The sequence below is a fragment of the Aulonocara sp. 'chitande type north' Nkhata Bay genome, linkage group LG19 (genome assembly GCF_057382095.1).
Source record: "Aulonocara sp. 'chitande type north' Nkhata Bay isolate Kocher_YH1m ecotype deep benthic linkage group LG19, A_spYH_male_GT1.1, whole genome shotgun sequence".
Lineage (NCBI taxonomy): Eukaryota > Metazoa > Chordata > Actinopteri > Cichliformes > Cichlidae > Aulonocara > Aulonocara sp. 'chitande type north' Nkhata Bay.
The window spans coordinates 7,537,833-7,556,459 of NC_141362.1; the positions used below are offsets into that span (position 1 = coordinate 7,537,833).

The window sequence follows — 18,627 nt, forward strand, 5'->3', positions numbered from 1 at the left end:
CAAACCTGTCTCCTGACATACCAGAGTACAACCTCGGAAGAATATGGACAGCAAATCAGACTTTAGTTGGTCACACTGTCTGGATTCTCAGGCTTTTAAAAAACACTCCATACATACAGTGCTGCTGCAAAAAAAATATGCATTAGCCAACATAAGCAAGCAGCAGTGTTCAGTCACTGAAAGGTCCACCACTAAAAACCTCCCAAACCTCCAGAAAACCCTGCGTGGAGCAGAGCAAGGTCTTGTTTACCCCAGCACATAAACAGCTGAGGACATGAGAAGGGTTTCTGAAATCACTCACCTCCCTTAGCATAGGCAGCGTACACTCCTCTTAGTTTGGGTCTGCTGCTCTCCAGCTCTGCATCTATTTCTTCCTGGTATTCCTGAATTTCACCTGTTGAAGGTGTAAAACAATGTCAAAGGAACTCTTCCATAAAGACTTAGATTGCGTGATTCTCTAGGGCTTTCTAGGCTAACCCATTCAATTATATTTCTCATAGTCCCATAATTACAGCACAATATGTTAGCAGTGTAACATAATGCAAGGTTAATTACAAGTTGTACGGAGCCTAAATCATGTCCTCTATTTATGTTTTCTTTGCTTTAACCACATCCAACACTGATCTGCTTTTAGTCGAGGTCAACAAACACTAACAAGAAAACAACAACAACATGTAACCAAATGTCCATCTTTAACACACAAACTTTTCTGAAAACTTAACAAAATAAAAGAAACTTGAGCCAGGACTTTGTGTCTGTGGTGGCAAACAGACAGCGACGAGACATTCATACCTTCGACGTCATCCATTTTTTTCTTGATCTCAATCTCCAGCTACAGCGAGGGAGAGAAAAGAGAGGGTTTGGATGAGACAATGAAAGTAGCTTCCTCTCTAATAGTGGCTACAGGGTGAAACGATCGCTGAATAAAACCTCTTAGAATAAAAGAAGGTTATAACACGAGGGCTCTGGGGTGGTTGACGGCAGCACCCTTTGCTCTCAGAGTGCTTTTTCCTCCCCGGTGTATAACGTGCGTGAGTTTGATTTGATGTTGCTGGTGTGAGACTCGACTAAAGAACAGCACTCTGTGAGTACTTTCACAAAGCTTTTACATTAACTCCAATGTTTCCTCTTTTTTACATTATGGCATGAGAAAGGTCAGCTCATTACTGGGCAAAAGCTCCACCAGTAAAGTCAGATCAGTAAAAAAAAATTACCACTTTTTAACTTTTGGCCACATCTCACAGCTTTTGTTTGTTAAAGCCGGGTGAAAAACAAGTACGCTCCGACTCTCTGAAGCCCATCTGTCAGTTTCCACAAAGAAAAACCCAAGATCTTGAGAATTTGCTGCTGTCAGGCTACAGTTTACAGTTTTTGTGGCCAAGAATGAACAAACTGCTGTAAACGTCTCCAGAAAGCAACGACTCTTTTTAATGATACCTAATTTTAAATCGCCACCGCATTCATCAAACATCAACAATATTGATATGGAGAATACTCAGATTTCATTTTTCAAATCATGATTATGATAAATCCTAGTACGAAGTGTCACCTGAACCTGGGTTAATGCAGTAACAGCCTTTCAAGTAATAAAGCCTTTTTCATCTCTGATTAACGAGCTGGTCGTCTTCAATCATGAGCCCAATACGACACCTTCACATGTTAACTTCATTTCATCGGCCTTTTTTAAAGTAACATTTTCCAGCCTTACAATCACATTGTATTTAATTAAATGGCAGGCTGGCCAGACGTCACACTGTGGAAATGTCCCAAGAGTGAGGTGATTCCTCTTGAAGGCTGGCATTAGACAGAAAAATGAAGACGTTAACCTCTGCAATGAGTAATCATCACGCCATGTATGATGAATGGGAGTCGCATGCAGTTAGCTCAAGTTTCATTAGCTCTGCTTGCAGGTCAGTCCATTTTTTGTTGTGCAAAATCCCTTTAGAATACTAGAAGGAATAAAGCAAAGTAAAACTTCTATTGTGAAATACTTTTTACTCAAATAATGGTGAGTGGGGAAAAAAGGACTTTTAAACCCCCAAAACCACTGAAGTACAGAAGCTATATGGAATTTAAGACCTGAAAATTAGGCACCAGATATATTCTACACGCACTCACCCCTAAATCATCAGGCATGTCTCCTGTTATCTGTTAAAGCAACAAGTATGTGGGACAATGCCTTAAAAAGAGCACGATGGCCTTTTACAGAGCCCACAAAGTGTGAGGACACCGACAACACTGATGCTGTTAGTTTAGAGGTTAATACCCTTCATCCATTATTGGGGAAAGCCTGAGGGCTGTATGTCACCATCAAGATAATAAAGGATGAAATTTTAATATTCCCTGTGGAGGGATGAATGGGTCATTTCATGAGTAATTGAGTTGATCAGAATTGATGCACATGTGCGTTTCTAATGCTATGGCACATTAATTGGGGTGAATTGAAGGCTGAGGTTTGTGTGGAAAAACACCTGCTGGGCTTTCTTCTTCTTTAGTCCGGCTGTGTAGCAGGGCGGGTCACACTCTTGGTCCAGATCCACCTTCATGAACTCCTCGATGGTGAGCTGGCTGGTCGGCGTGTCCTCAAACTCTGTCAATCTAACGCAAAGTGGCGTTACAAGGCAAAAGATAAGTTAGGTAATTAAGATCCAACTAAACATCTGGGCTGATCATCTGGACCAGCAGAACTTTTAAAGAAGGAACTTCTGCTGCTCATTTTGGCAAAAACAGACAAATCCCATAAACTTCGAGCCTCCACAGCCGGGATTTTCTACCAAATCACAAACTTTGATCGCCCACCTTTTTCTCAGCGTGGATTCGCACACTTTGACGATGTTGACTATTTCTTTGACAGTGCGCCGAAAGTCATGTAGTCGAGCAGCTACAAGAAGGGCTGGAAACAAACAAGCAAACACACACAGGGATGAGATTTAACCAGAATCTGCACAGAAGCAATAACAAAACGTGTGTCCGTGTATGATTAGAGAAAAGGCCGAGATGTGACTAAACACTAAAAAAAAAAGTTATGCGCTTATGGTTTTAGGCACTTTTAGATGTGCACCTTAAACAGTGAAGAGGAGCCAACAAGACGGGGGCACCTCAGAGCCAACAAATCCACCCCCACATTAAAAAAAGAAGAAACAACAACGCTAATATTATGCAATGAATTGCAGTGTGAGCCTTGAAGGGGAACAGTTATGTAACTGTCATTAGACTTGCCTCGCTCAAGAGCCTGTTAAAAGATAGATGCGTGCTTCCACTTCCACATGCACACTTCTAACAGCCTTGAGGAGTGAAGTGGTGGCTTTTTAGCTCCGCTGAGGACTTTCTCAAACATTTTTCATCGCCATTACCTTAAAAACCACACGACTTCAGATTTGCAAGTTTTCCTTGCTGAATACATTCGTCGCTTCGCATTCACAAGCTCTTTGCCCTTGAAATCACAAGAAGCAACTTATAAACTCGTCTCTCCTGGCACAAACTTTTTTTTTGCATATGTTTAAAACCGTCAACAGTGATATTTGCATCATATTTAGGAACAAACTTTTCCTTCTTCCATTTGAGTGTTTCCTTCTCAAAGATTTATGATGAGTAATTAAATATTAAGGTAATCCAGCAGAGTAACAGAGAAAGATGAAAACTGAAACCATGGGAGTAAACATGCAGGGAGCAGCAGAAGGCGGCGATTCGATTTCAGGACGTCTTAGCAGGTAATGCACAAAGCCTCAATGTACTGGGCTTTGTAGCAATCACAACACAATAAGGAAGGAAGGCCTTTGAGTTCAGCTGTTTAATATAAACTGCACCACCAAAGTCCCGTAAAGACGATGACGTACCTGGTGGGAAACCAAAACCTCACACGCTGCAGCCAGCTTAGACAGGTGCTGGCAGGATCGGCTTTCCCACAGGTTTCACTGGCAGGTGACCAAAAGATCCACAGTAGGAACACTCAGCAAGGCTGCAAACACTGCGAGAGGTGCAGCTGACTGTTAGCGTGCAGCACCCGTGAATAAACGATGCTCGTCTTTGGTTAATATAATCTAATGTTCTCATTTTATAAGACTGCACCTATGGTGTCAATCTGAAATTCATCGGTGACTTTGCACTTGAGTCATTGCAATCAACTCCAGAAGCTTCTCAGATAAGGCGTGAAACATCTTCATGAACTTAAAGAGGTTCAGTCGCTTTTCTTTTCAAGCTCCATTGAAAACTTAGAGTTTTCAGAAAACCTGACCTCTAACCTTGACCTTGAGGTCAGGGTCACCAAGACTCGACCAAGTTATCGTGTCCACACCCGGCGGGGTGATTACACTACCCCCATCAGCATTTAGAGCTGAAAGATAAAAACTGGACTTTTAAAAACTTAAAACTAACTGAAATGACTTTGTGAACTTAGAAAAGTAACTGAATCATGTATCATTTATTAACTGTCCAGCACCGTTCTGATATTTGGACCAGGTATCAGTCCAATAGTGCCTCAAAAGCTAGATGGGGTATCCAGAGCGGATCGACGCACTTCAGGTCTACATTGCTCTGTGTACTGTGCTGCATGTCAGCAGGAGTGCAGCAGCTGCTAAGGTGAGAAGTAGACTAGCGCAGAGTTAGCCAACAGCAAAGACTCAGAAGTTGGAGGCATTTCCCTCCTGCTACAACAACACGTTCTTCATGCTTCAGGCAACAGAGCTCCAACAACAGAGCTCTCTTTATCTCCCACTTTTCGTCTGTACTGTTGGAGCTCACACTTCTTTGGAAGTTTTCATCCCAGTGCACTAACACAACTGTTATCCTTTGTCACCAGCGTCAAATCTCCTCCACTACTCACGTGTGACGAGTACACCGACAGTAAAATCAAGAGCAGAGAGAGGAGAAACCAGCTCGAACGCAAACGACAGCAAAGACTCTCACATTAAGCTGAAATGAAACAAGTGCAAATAAAACAAGAAGCGGTCAGAGAGCACAAACCTGCACTAACTCTCTGGGCAGTATTTACTTTTAAGGGAAGACTATTGTAATTTGTATATATTCATTTATTTTTCTTTGTCTTTTAAAAACATACCTTAAGAAGTTTGTAGTGCAGTAAAAATCAGATAAAGGCAACATGACAGATTTACTTTTCATGGGTAATAGCTATTGATTTTGCAGACATGAATAACCTTATTAGATAATATTATACTACAGTATATATATAAAAGGTTGACCTGGAAGATGTTGGTGGATGTGAGCCAAATGTTAATGGGTTGGTAACATGACCCCACTCTACACCCCTACAAAGCTTTATGAGAATTCATTCAAAACCTTTTGAGTTATCGTGTTAGACACTACCAAAAACCTTCTAATATGTTAAAAGCGCTGTGGGAAGATTTGACACTTTCCAAACACATCACTCTGGACAGGTTTTACAGCTCTCTTTGGAGAGTTAACAGACAGGTATCGCGTTTGCAACCAAAAATCTTCATGTAGTTGGAAGAGTGGGATGCTAAGACATAAAGCTTATACAGAGACGTTCTCAGCATTTAGAAAAAAATGCTGAAAACCACTAAAACTGGCAGGAAGACAAGTTTCTATGAAACAACTCGTGCTGACAGGCATCTTTCAGCTCAGGCTGCCTAACCTGGGAATCATGTCGTGATAACACGATAACCCAGACAGCGAGAGAAATAAACTGTTTGTGTGTGAGCCTCCAAGCATCAAAGGCCAGGAGGGCTTAAGTGCACGGAACAAATCTCATGGTAAAAATTAGTCATAATTAGTAGTGTAAGCATGCACAGTGTGAACCTGGGAACCACTGCTTTCTGTCAAAATATAGCAGTCAGATACATCCTTGTGTTAGAGCTCTGAAGGTGCATGCAGCCCTTCTTACACTGATCTATAGCTGCCCCATGAGTGCATCTGCTTACATTCACTTCCTTATCACACTGATCAAGTCACCAGGAAAATGTGGCAAAATTAAAATTTCTTTTATTATTCCCTGTCAGAGAGAATGAGCCTCTTGTACTGCACTAAAACATGTAACAAAGCGTTCCGGTCACTGATCGGCTCTCTGAGAAACTGAGGTTAAAGCATCTTGATTAAGGGCACCTTGACTTTCCAGCAGAGAGCATTAATCACTTTCTTTCCTCAGATTTTCAGTCCCGCTGCTCAGAGCCTCGGGGCTGCTACCAGCACCCCTCCTGCGAATTGAAGAAGATACCCAGTGCTGCTTCAGCTTGTAGTTACCTGCTCCACAGAGTCCCGACGGCCTTCGCCCCGTGTGCATCCAGTCCCTCTTCATCCTCTGCACCAGACGCAGCGCCGTCATGGAGACCTCGCGGGTCTTATCGCCAAATTCCAGCATTTGGGCAAAACGGGGAATATAAAGGCACGGGTCTGGTGGCAAAAGGAAAGTTTTTTTTTTCCCCCAAGTTAATCACAAGGACAGCCTTAAAAATGTACAACAATGCCTCTGTACTCCCCCCACTGTACTTTTCTTTGGTACAGCCGAGTTCTCAAAGTCAACATAATAATGCAACACTGTGGACGCTATACATCCACAGTTCATAGTATAGCATCAAGGAACCATTCAGGTTTTCTATGCCCTCATCTCCATTCATAATATGCCAAAGTAAAAACATAGATAAACAATTAAAATGACAAAGTTCTTGTTTCTACTATAATTTCTGATTTTTACAGTGAAACAAAAAACGATATTCTGTTAGTGAACAAAACGTTTCCTTTTTGTGATTCATTTTGTTTATACACCACATTCATTCATTATTTATAATCTCTGACTCTGTTCCACAGTGTGTCTCTCGTCCTGTCTCCCTCCCCCCTCAGACGGTCATGGCAGATGGCCGCCCCTCCCTGCGCCTGGTTCTCCTGGAGGCTTATTCCTGTTAGAAGGGAGTTTTTCCTTCTCACTGTCGCCAAGTGCTTGTTCATAAGGTGTCATCTGATTGGTGGGATTTTCTCTATATTATGCAGGGAGGTTACCTTACAACACAGCTAACAGTAAAACTTTACATTCAGACATTTATTTTAAATTCATTTCAAGCTTCTGTGTGCACCACTTTAAAAATATATAACCGTTTGAAAAAGATTCTTTTTGATACGGCCTTTATAAAGCCCCTTGAGGTGATTTTTGCTGTGATTTGAAGCTATATTAATAAAACTAAAATTGAACTGAAGTGAATATTTTAGATGAGCCTAATCTGAAGCTGTAGGCCAATCAAAGAGAAGACTTTTTCTCACACTGGGTGGAACGCACAAAAGACTTCAGGGTTGTTTGACTGTTTGACGTCAAGGAGCTAATTTTGAAGGTTGTGAACTAAATGTGCTCATGCCTGATGATCATGCGCAGCTCTGTGAGGAGATGCCACCATCCTGTTTCATGCTTCATCGTCATCTATGATGCCCTTCACCTTTGCCTCCTAACCTGACATCATTGTTGTTGTTGATACCTCAGCTGCTATTTTTCAAAGGTGATTTGATGATACTGCCCATCACCTTTCTGAGGAATGAGCAGCTCCTGTATGTAATCTAAAGCAACTGCAGCACGCTACACAGTTTATGAGTGTAAGTATCCTATTTAACATTTGTTTCGTGTTTGACTGATTGGAGAAGATAAACTGCGGGAAAGTCAAGGCCACTGTGCTCAAGTTTAATTCAGCTTCTCTCCAACCATGGAGCCAGAGGCCTCTCCTGATGGCACTTTAGCCAGAGCTCTGTCCAATAAACTGCTGCTCGCGTGCCCATGGATTTTTGTTTACAAGCCCTGGTTTGTGTGAACAGTAAACAGACCAAAATGCCAGAGCGAGTACACTTTTCCTCTCTTAGGCCAAAAGAAAAAAAAAGAAAAGGGAAAAAAAATGACCAAAATCCAGCCTGAAACACATCAACTTACTACCACCTGTGAGCTTCCCACTAAAACCAGTTTCTGACTGCTGGCTGCTAATTAGCTCCACTGGAGGACTGGAGGATTAGCATTTAGCTTGAGTGCACCTCGAAGCAGCCTGTTTCTCATTCAGCGACTCCATCCACATTTTCTCAGCTGGCGAAAGGATTTGGATGGGCAATCATCCAATCGCAAGCTCACTCCTTAAACTTTCTGCTCGCTTCTTCTGTCTCTGAGAGACTTGTACAGTTTTGTATGTCATAAACTTTATGCGAAATACTTTTTAAAAACATCACGACCACCTGCTTTTACCATGAAACTGCCTGGCAGGTGGCCCGTTTGCCTTTAGTCGCTTTTTATTGTGAAAAATGATTTTACCATGCTCTGAAATCCAGTTTAAAACTCAAATGAGGAGGAATCCGGTTCCCACTGTAGCCTGAAGACTAAAAGTCGAGTTTTGTGCCCCGACTGTGTCAAATACCTTTTGAAGTCAGAGGCTCTGTTTAAAGAGCAGCCCAGTGGAAAGCTGGTAGAGCCAGCTGGTAATAAGATCCAGGCTGATCCCTTCCCCCCTCTGCACCGTGTAATGATACGTGTGCAGAGCTGGCCATCACTGCTCCAACTTTTTACTCTGTGTCTGTAAACTCAAAACCAGGCTGTTAAAATAGGTTGTTTAAGAAAAAAAAAACCCAGCCCAAATCCTCTTTCACCGTTGAATATAATCAATCTGTGATGCTCAAACAGCCCAGGAGTCTTTCTGTGATGGAGTGCTGTAGTTTACCTTTTTCGTGTAGCCACTTTACCTCAACCTGCCTCGCCTCTATTCCCCCAAATTACTTCGACCACCCCCAGAGAAGGGCCGCGAACTTGCTCCTTTCAATCAAATGTGGGAGCAGGGCTTCATGAATAGCATTAAAGTGTTATCATTCAGTCATGGGGAAGCTGCACCCTTCCCTCAACCCCCAAAACTGCAATGGCTCTCTATTCTAGTTTGTGTTACTCTGGGTACAGGACTCCGTCTCTCTAATAAAGCCTTCTGTGTGTGATTGATGAACGGCAGTACAAGACGGCAGCACTACAGTGCGACCTAAAGCCTAATAAAATTTCATAAATCATTTTCTGGTCTTCAACTCCACTGAAGCTAAATCGCCGTACATGATATCGTGCTGTTGGTTTGATCACTTACTTCACAAATGACCAGAATTAGACGTCAAGCAGCTTTTAGGAATTTACAATGTAGCAAACAAACAGAAAGTTTTGCTAATACTGTTACATTTATACTAGTTTGTTAGACACTTTATATTGATATACTGCAAGGCACTGTTAATTTTGATTTTGTTGCAGGCATAATTTAGGCATCTAATTTTTTTGTTTTAGTTGACTATAGTAGACTAAAACTAAAGTTGAGTCAGTTAAATAATATAAAGTGTTAAAGTTTTTTCCTTGAAATCAAATGTGAAACGTGTGCATCGTTCTTTTCCTCTGAAACGCTGACATTTTGCTTCATTTTCATGAGAAACGGGGAGGATGGAAGCTAATTGTACCGTTTCCCGGGGGCCAGATCAAATGTGCGTGACTAACCTTACTGCACAAGGTTATTACTTCTGATTGGAACACTTCCAAACCCATCCCGCCTACCTACACAACTTCATTAGTTCTAATTAGATCTCATCTACAATATTTTCATCTCGTTTCCTTTTGTTGACGAATGTTTAAATCCATTTCATCATCGTTGTTGCCTTCGTGCATTAGTTTTTAATTACTTACTGCTTGATTTTGTCAGAAAAGGATAACTGAATAAACACTGATGCAGGGTAAGTAATGGTTTTATTTATCACTGTACTTACAATGTTATTAATGTAACTAAACAGAATTAATTAAGCAATTACTAAAAAAAGAAATACAGATAATACAGTCACTGTTATCACTGTCAGTTTGACAGGCATAAAAATAGTATTTTTGCACCAACAAGGTGTTTCCCAAAGAGCTGTTAGCCAAAAACGTGCCATATCTGGCATATGTAGAATAGTTTGAAGTGTATCCTTAAAAATTTGGAAGAAATTGAACAACGAGGACAAAAGTGTTTGTAAAATGAACAATAGGTGAATGATGGGGGTATCAATAGCATTGATAGCAAGGCTGTATTGGTATCAGATCATTACCAGCGAGGTAGGATCGATACCTTGTTTCTATCCTCTGAGTTCAGTGTGTAGCCCACTGAATTGTGTAAAATAAATATTTTTTAGAAATGAAAATTTAACTAAATGTACTACTGTACTACATTCTGACACTCTACGGATTCAGCGGTCATTAAAATGTGTTCAGAATTTGCCAATTGATGATGATTCATCTTATTAATCATGACACGCCGCTCTCCCCTACATAAACTGCCTTTATGAGTTAAAAGTATCAGCAATACTGGCCCTGCATTTACTCTGTATAGGATAAACACCAAAATCTGCAGTACTGCACAACACTCAAGCAAGTTAATCTAAAATGTGACCACTGTCCTATGAGGAGCAATTCTTGTTAACTGTGCAGAGGAACAAACAACTTGTCAGCCTACAGGTTTAATGCATGATCTTCAGACAAAAAATGACCACAGAGAGAAAACAACCAAAGAAATATAAAATGAAATCAACACTGGCAAATGGGACGCACAAAAAAAAATTTAAAACTATAAATATATACAAAATGTCTAATAAAAGATGTTTTAAAAATGACCAAAGACTTATACAAATGGGATGCAAAACTGACAAAAAAAAAGCGCACAAAGACAAAAGTCCCAGGACTGCCACAGAGTGACTCCAATGGCATCAAACAAATTTTAAGTCACTTATTAACCACACGGGAACACAAAGACACATCTGTAGGGGTCGTCCTAAACAGAAGTGTGTGTCTGCATAGGTGGGGGGTTGGGGGGGTTACTTATGTTGTCCCCCTGGTGTGTATTGTCTTTCACTCCAGCCCTGCTCCTCCTCTGAGGAGGAGAGATCAGAGCGTCTGTCCTGTGACGCACTCTGCGGAGCTAGTGAGGGAGGGGCCTCTTTGGCCTCACGTCAGCGCGGTGCGTGATTGTTATTGGTCCTCGGCGGGCCCTGGGCGTTCATGGAGAGTCGACCAAAAATAAGGAGGAGGGGGAGGCGGGGAGGAGTAAAAAAAAAAAAAAAATGAGAAGGGGGGGGGGGCGAAAAAACCGAGCGGAGCTTAAAAACTCCCGACAAATGATTATTTACCTCGGCAGCAGCGGAACATCGTAGCTGGCTTCGTGTCGGTCTACAGCCGATTCGGAGAAAAAGGGGGAAAACAAATCGGGAGAGAAATGTGCGTGAGGATTAACGCAGAGGCGGGGTGGGAATAAAATAGGCTGGATTTGACTACCAGCTGCGACTATCCGGATTACCCACTCGCTGGAAAAGGGAGAAAACAAGCGAAGCTTCGCGGACATTTGTGCGCTCGGAGAGGATGAGCTGACCGCCGAGGAACGGGGAAAAAAAACAAGTGTTTGAGGTCGAAAGTTGAGAGTGGATGTGGAAACGGACAGCAGTGGGCCTGGGGGGATATTTAGATGCTGTCGCGTAAACTTCGCTGTCGGTGCCGTTTGAAACCGGCGTTGTAGGAACCGGACCGCACAGGAAAGAGAAAAAAAGAAAAATACTCAATCCACCGCAGCGACAAGCTTCATGTCGAGCCCGACAGCAGTTTATTGCACCGGGTATTAAAGAGACAGCGAGAGAGAGAGGGAGGAGGAAAAAACCCAGAAGATCGGCTGCTCGTGCAGATGCCAACGGCAGACTGCAGGTTGCTCCATCATGGCCGGATCATGAGGTGTTTGACTTATTTGCTGCTACTTCCAGAAACACTGAAAAAGTCCAAGAAGGTAACCAAGCTGCCGGGCCGGCTGCCGCTATGTTATGAGATCCTGACTCTGTCCCTGTCGAGCAAGAAAAAGCAGCAGGAGAAGAAGATGGCTGCGGAGTTGTACCCCGCTAACAACACCAACCTGGCCAACGGCACTACGGTGGCTGACGCGGAGAAGACCAAGGAGCTGCAGGTGTGCCAGGCCAGCGGGAGCAGCGCCGGCGGCGGAGGGAGCGCGGCGACCACCCCGACCACCCAGCAAAACATCAACAACAACAACGTAGACCCACCCAGCTGGCAGTGCAGCCACCCCACGCTCCGAGAGAGGTAACTCCAGAAACACAGAGGACAATTATCCGCCTGATCTGTGCGCAAAAAGCCCGATCGCAGTGCGAAAGAGTCGCTGTCAGAGTAATGACAGCCGCTTTGACTCGGTGTATTAACACGGAAGCTGGCAGCAGCAAAGTGCACGAAAATCACTGCTGTGAGGATCGCTCATGCTCGCTTTACTTTTACTTTGGAGCACACTTTGACAAGTTTCTAGAAAACTGATTTACTGTTGGAGCGTCTATCTAAACCAACATGAGCTTTTGTTTGTTTTACTTATTTGCTCCTACCGTTCTTTAATCTCTTTAATTTATTCTGGCAGTAAACAAATCCCACTTGAGTTTGAACTGTTGATCTGCCAAAACAAGACATTTTAAAAATGTCACCAAGCACTCTGGGGAACTTTCCATAGATCCCAATGAGCTGACATTTTCGAGGCTGAGGGATAAAGTGAGAAAACAACAAGAGGGTAGTCCTCTTTTTTCCCCTGCATCCTCCCTAAATCTATGAAAATAACCAGTGTCTCTAGGCAAAAGCAGTGTGGGAGGACTTGATGTTATACAATAGTTGAGGCTTACTTGTGAAACCTGCTCTGTTTTTAGGAACGCCTTGATGTTTAACAATGAGCTGATGGCTGATGTCCACTTCATTGTCGGGCCCTTGGGGGCCTCGCAGAAGCTTCCCGCACACAAGGTAAGGAGCGCATCTCGGAAAAATCGCTGCAAACCAGAGAAAGACGGGAAGCTCACGCACTAACTTAACTAATGTTGATATTTGAGCTTTAAATTTAAATACGAGCTCCGAGGACAATGCAAGGTAATATATCGGCTCTAGTGTTGAACTTGTGAAAGACGAGCTCCTCTGGTTTCTCTGACGCATCCGTCTCCTCCCCTCCCAGTACGTGCTGGCCGTGGGAAGCTCCGTCTTCTGTGCCATGTTTTACAGCGATCTGGCGGAGGAGGAGTCTGAGATCCATATTCCAGATGTGGAACCTGCTGCTTTTCTAATTCTGCTGAAGTAAGCCACTCACCATCCCTTCGCACAGCCAACCAGAAGCTGAGATGACAAGCACAGTCAGTGTCACTTCAAAGCATATTATTACTCATCCAAAGCTAAGCAGAGGCGAATGCCAAAATGCTGGGAGCACCAGAGAGCCGTGGCAGCGGCGCGGTGCTCTGTAATTGCTGGTTTTCTCAGCGCTCTTTGTTCGACTGGCAACATTCCCCCCCCTTCTTTTCCTCATCCTGACAGTTTGCCTTTATGCACACTAGTAGTTATAAATAACATGCCTTTGTTGCTCATTCAGTAGCGCTGGCTAAAAGCGTAGCACAGATTGTTGCTCTGCAGACTTTCTGGAAAACGGTAGGATTATGTATAATGGTGTTATATAATCTTCTTTGGGAAGGAAAAGAATTCCCTTTTTTGTTTGCCGAGTCTCTTGATACAGTAGGAAGAAGAAGAAACGTGGAGCCAGAGTCACTTAAATGTGTTCATCGCTGTATCTTCTTAGTCAGCATATCATCTGTCAGCCAGTCTGATTTCTGTACATTTAAGGCTCTTTTCTTTCTCCCAGGTACTTGTACAGCGATGAGATCGACCTGGAGGCAGACACGGTGCTGGCCACCCTGTATGCTGCCAAAAAGTACATCGTCCCTGCACTGGCCAAGGCCTGCGTCACCTTCCTGGAGACCAGCCTGGAGGCCAAGAATGCCTGTGTGCTGCTCTCTCAGAGCCGCCTGTTTGAGGAGCCCGAGCTGACGCAGCGCTGCTGGGAAGTAATCGACGCGCAGGCCGAGCTCGCGCTGTGCTCGGAGGGCTTCTGTGAGATCGACCTGCAGACGCTGGACATCATCTTGCGGCGGGAGACCCTCAACACCAAAGAAGTGGTGGTGTTTGAGGCGGTCATGAACTGGGCCACGGCAGAATGCAAGAGACAGGGTTTGGGGCCAACCACTCGCAACAAAAGAGAGGTACTGGGTAAGGCGCTGTTCTTGGTGCGCATCCCCACCATGAGCCTGGACGAATTTGCAAACGGTGCTGCGCAGTCGGACATCCTGACACTGGAGGAGACGCACAACGTCTTCCTGTGGTACACTGCGGCTAAAAAGCCCCAACTAGACTTCCCTCTGAATCCCAGGAAGGGCTTGGCTCCTCAGAGGTGCCACCGCTTCCAGTCCTCGGCCTACCGGAGCAACCAGTGGCGCTACCGCGGCCGGTGCGACAGCATCCAGTTTGCTGTGGACAAGCGGATCTTTATTGCCGGTTTGGGCCTGTACGGGTCGAGCGGCGGCAAAGCCGAGTACAGCGTCAAAATCGAGCTTAAGAGACAGGGGGTGATCCTGGCGCAGAACCTGACAAAGTTTGTGTCGGACGGCTCGAGCAGCACGTTCCCGGTGTGGTTCGAGCATCCCGTTCAGGTGGAGCAGGACGCGTTCTACACAGTGAGCGCCGTCCTGGACGGGAATGAGCTGAGCTACTTCGGCCAGGAGGGCATGACGGAGGTGCAGTGCGGGAAGGTCACGTTTCAGTTCCAGTGCTCCTCCGACAGCACCAACGGGACTGGAGTACAGGGAGGACAGATCCCCGAGCTTGTGTTCTATGCATAAGCTGCTCTGGACTGCTGATGGGAAATTAGGTCTATCGCTGCCTCCCAACCTTCAAAGTAATGTAGCATTAAAAGACACTTGAGTAATGTCACACTAAATGGCCTGGTTAGTTCTATAAGAGACTATTTTAAAAGCGACGGAGCTGTTTTATCTTATTTAATTTAATGTTATTTTTTTATTTAAATGCTGATTTAACGTTATTCGCTCAGAAGCTTGTGTTTTTCAAGGGCTGCGGCTGCTGTAGGAACAACATTAATACAGTGACCTGTGGTTATGTAATCAAGCTGAGCTCCAGAACTGGAACAAGTAGGGTCTGCTTCAAATTGTGTAATTGCAAGTCTATATACAATGTTGTTACTATAGTCCAGGCAGCAATATCACCTGAGGAGCAAACTTTATGTAGTGTTCGATTCTAATGCAGAAAAAAAAAAAAGTAGAAATCGTGTCAAGAACAGAGTCGTTTTGCACTTCAGAGGACGGCCTCAGAAACGTTGTGTCTTTTTGTAAAATACAATTTATCTGTTAACAGCTTGATGCTGTTGATGAGCAGATGTGTTCTGTACAAGAATGCTTATACACCTGCCGAAATATAAAGGTTATAATGTGAGAAAGCCGCACATGTGACATCTTATGGGATCTGGGTGAGGGAGTGGGGGATTTGAGGGGCAGCAGCGCCCTCTGGTAACTAAAGTGGGAACTACACATTAGGTTTCTACCTCACTTGCATGGAGTCTGGCAGGCACAGATTTGAGGACTGATAAGGGTTCTGCCTCTTTTTCCAAGTGAGGATTTGGATTCATTTCCTACTAAATAAACTGCACAGTGCATTTAACAGACAGCACAGTTACATTAACGCTGGCAAAACACTATAATGGAAATGCAAAGCTATGCACGAGGAAAGCAAAGCCTAAACCAGTGATTTTCTTTGACAGTTTCCCAAAATATTTGGTACATTATAGTTAATATTAATGCACTTCTGCTTTGGCAGGACGGCTCGTCGTGTTCAATTTAAGGACATCAGAGCTCATAATCTTCCAGGTAGCTGCAGACCAGACCAGCCTTACAAAAATCAAAGGTGGTCACATTTGAGTTTTTGTAAATGTAGAAAAGTCAAACTCTTGAGTTTAACAGGCTAATAATATGCCGTACTTCACAAAAAGTACAGGCTGCTCTCAGAAACAATAACAAGGACCATTTTTATTTATTAGATAATTAGATAAAGTGTGGAAAACAGAAAAATTAGAATAAAACATTTTGGTGTGACCGCCCTCCACCTCGTCACAGTTTTTCCCCAGTTCTGGAAGTTTCAATCTCTGGAGGAGCTTTCAACAGTGTGAAGAAATAACTCACTCTTATGGCCACTTGACAAATAATATTTTTACAGAAAGCTGTAATATACACTCGCCACTTTATCTTCTAGTTCTGGGCTGGACCCTCTCCATGCATGTCTGCAAAGATTCAACAAAGTTGGTGCAAACATTCCTCACAGAGCTTGGTCCATATTGAGCAGTTGTTGTCATGCAGTTGCTGTCAGCTCCACACCCATGAGGATAACCTCTCATTACATTACACCACTGCCAGCCTGATCCGCTGATACAAATCAGTCCCCGCTTTCATGTTCTTTATACCAAATTCCGACTCTACCATCCAAATGTCGCAGCACAAATCAAACCTGAGCAGACTGGGCCGTTTTCCTGACCTTCTATGGTCTAATTTTGTTGAGCCTGTGTGAATTACAGCCTCAGTTTCCAGTTCTTAACCCACAGATGTGACACCTGGTGTGGTCTGCTGCTGTGAAGTCCATATGCTACAAGGTTTGACATGTTGTACTCCAGAGATGCTCTTCCCTGGCTGTAATGAGTGGTTATTTGAGTTTCTGTTGCCCTTCTATCAGCGTGAAGAAGTCTAGCTGTCCTTTTTGACATCAACGAGGCATTTTTGCCCAGAGATCTGCTGCTATCTAGACATTTTCCTACGTTTGGACCATTCTGTGAATCTGAGCTGCCTAACATAAATGCAGCGAGTTGCTGTTATATGATTGGCTATGATTGCCATGCGCTACAGAGAAGTTCAACAGGTATACTGCATGAAGGGATAAATGAGTGTATACAGCTTTTCATTTGAGGGGATTTAAACTTCTTTAATAATTTACCAGCAGACATCCTCCAGCTTCTTTTCCCTGTTATTAAATCTATAGTGAACATTTCTGGTTTTTACAATATGTGAAAGGTATGACACACCTGATTCAGCATTTTTATAACACGACTCACAGTAAACAGAGTAAAGTGGAGCTCAAATACCTATAGCAGGAGCGTTGATGCAAAGTTCTCTGGCCAGAACGAGAAACGTTCTTCCCAACACGTAGACGTTCACCTGTGGATGAGACAACCCAGGATGAGTAAACGATGTTATTCAGCAGACGTAAAGTACCTCGCACTGCCAGGAAAAGTGTATCTATTGAGTCCAGGAGCCATTAAATCCATTCAAAGCCACTTAAAGAATTATAGTAGAGTGCGATTAAGCACACTATCAGGATATGAAATAAGGCCGTTGCATCACCGGCGGGACAAGTGTTCTGGTTACATAATTGACCTGAAGGTTGCAGAACATCACGCTTCAATATGTCTGTGATTTGGAACTGTAGACTCATCTCTAATGCTGTGCCCGCATGTTTTGGTTTCTCTGCTCGGTCCGGACAGTCCTGACTTTTCCTCACTCTGAACAGCCCAGAAAATAGTGGCGCTTTAGCTTGTTGTGATGAACTCATCGAATTTTAAAAGCAACTTAAATATCTTCGTCACTGATGATTAAGAAAGCCCCTTAGAGACTTCTAGATTTACAAATAAAGCACAACAACTGAATAATCTGACTGGTTCATGTTAAAGTGAAGGCAACTGCTGGTAGCAGACTTGTTTCAGCTTCTCAAATGTGACGATTTGCTGTTCATCTTTGTTTTAAATGACAGTAAATTGACCATCTTTGGCATCTGAACTGATTGGCAGCCAAAATAAATCATGTGAAGATAAAAATTTTACCTTTTTTTGCATCAAAACTGACACGAATCCATAAATAATTTGTATAAACCCTAATCTAGTGAATTTTGTCATTTTATTCTGGCCAACTTTTATTTTTTAAGGCTGCATCACTTGTGTCACTTTGAAAAGTTGTGTTTGCATGTTTCTCTGCAGCACTGTGTGAAAGCAGACCTGCGTAGATGAGCACAAGCATACGATGCAGAACTTAGAGTGTGCGTATAAGTACTTTAACATGATTCGCAGCAGTGGAGGACAACACAACACAAAGTCCGACCAGTCATTTCCCGTCCCCAAACAATTCTCACGAGACAACAGTTGCCTCACAATGCTGTGTATTGTAAGGTAGAAACCCGATAACACAGCAAAAACACCAACAAACAACCTCTGTGAGCAAGCAGTTGGTGACAGTGGGAAGGAAAAACTCCCTTTCAATAGGAAGAAACATCCTGCAGAACCAGGCTCAGGCTGGAGTGTCTGCTGCAACCAGTTGTGGGTGAGGGGAGGAAAACTCCAGGGATTTGTGTCTCCTCCTGGGATCTTTACACATTCACCTAACAAGTGAAAGTCATAAAATATGAAGTATATCTTACTTGTTAAAACCATACAACTAGTTTTGTGTCAATTGCGTTCTACGTTATTGAATAAGTAAACTTGCCGGTCACTGGACTGCAAAATTCAGTGCTTGATGCTTGATAAACTGGGGCTGATGCATTTTCCTATTCAAACTTTCTGGAAGAGGATCTGATAAGAAATCCCTTGTGCGGTTAAAACTAGGCTGAGCAGCAAACTAGAAACCAGGTTTGTCAAAGGAAGAGAGGTAACAGGAGGTGAATGGTGCTGTGTGTCATCAGGGTTATCTCACAGGAACCTCCCATCACAGATGTTTCATTGTGTTTGACCCCACAACATCTCCAGAAGGCTCAGCAGT

The 18,627-nt window shown here is 43.4% G+C and overlaps 2 protein-coding genes across 4 annotated transcripts in view; one reads left to right on the plus strand and one right to left on the minus strand.

Annotated features, from left to right (window-relative positions):
- The window catches only part of brf1a (BRF1 general transcription factor IIIB subunit a), a 130,958-nt gene that overhangs the window by 88,513 nt on the left and 23,818 nt on the right, over positions 1-18,627 (minus strand). For all 3 annotated transcript variants that reach the window (XM_086275933.1, XM_086275931.1, XM_086275934.1), the window contains 6 exons: positions 16,965-17,037; positions 6,217-6,366; positions 2,800-2,893; positions 2,472-2,598; positions 793-832; positions 302-394 (listed from right to left, as the gene is read on the minus strand). In XM_086275933.1, the coding sequence (XP_086132059.1) occupies positions 302-394; positions 793-832; positions 2,472-2,598; positions 2,800-2,893; positions 6,217-6,366; positions 16,965-17,037 (577 nt within the window). The remainder of the gene's footprint in view (positions 1-301; positions 395-792; positions 833-2,471; positions 2,599-2,799; positions 2,894-6,216; positions 6,367-16,964; positions 17,038-18,627) is intronic.
- Positions 11,063-17,772, plus strand: LOC147306399 (BTB/POZ domain-containing protein 6-B-like). Its single transcript, XM_086275935.1, has 4 exons — positions 11,063-12,058; positions 12,661-12,751; positions 12,957-13,075; positions 13,632-17,772. Exons 1-4 carry the CDS (start codon positions 11,652-11,654, stop codon positions 14,662-14,664), a joined length of 1,650 nt encoding a protein of 549 aa, XP_086132061.1. The 5' UTR covers positions 11,063-11,651; the 3' UTR covers positions 14,665-17,772.

What these genes read in the sequence shown, in the direction of transcription:
- LOC147306399 (XM_086275935.1), top strand. Translation starts at nt 11,652, where the DNA reads ATGCCAACGGCAGACTGCAGGTTGCTCCATCATGGCCGGATCATGAGG. An exon ending in CACCCCACGCTCCGAGAGAG is followed by an intron (nt 12,059 to 12,660) that starts GTAACTCCAGAA and finishes CTCTGTTTTTAG; the next exon opens with GAACGCCTTGATGTTTAACA. An exon ending in GCTTTTCTAATTCTGCTGAA is followed by an intron (nt 13,076 to 13,631) that starts GTAAGCCACTCA and finishes TCTTTCTCCCAG; the next exon opens with GTACTTGTACAGCGATGAGA.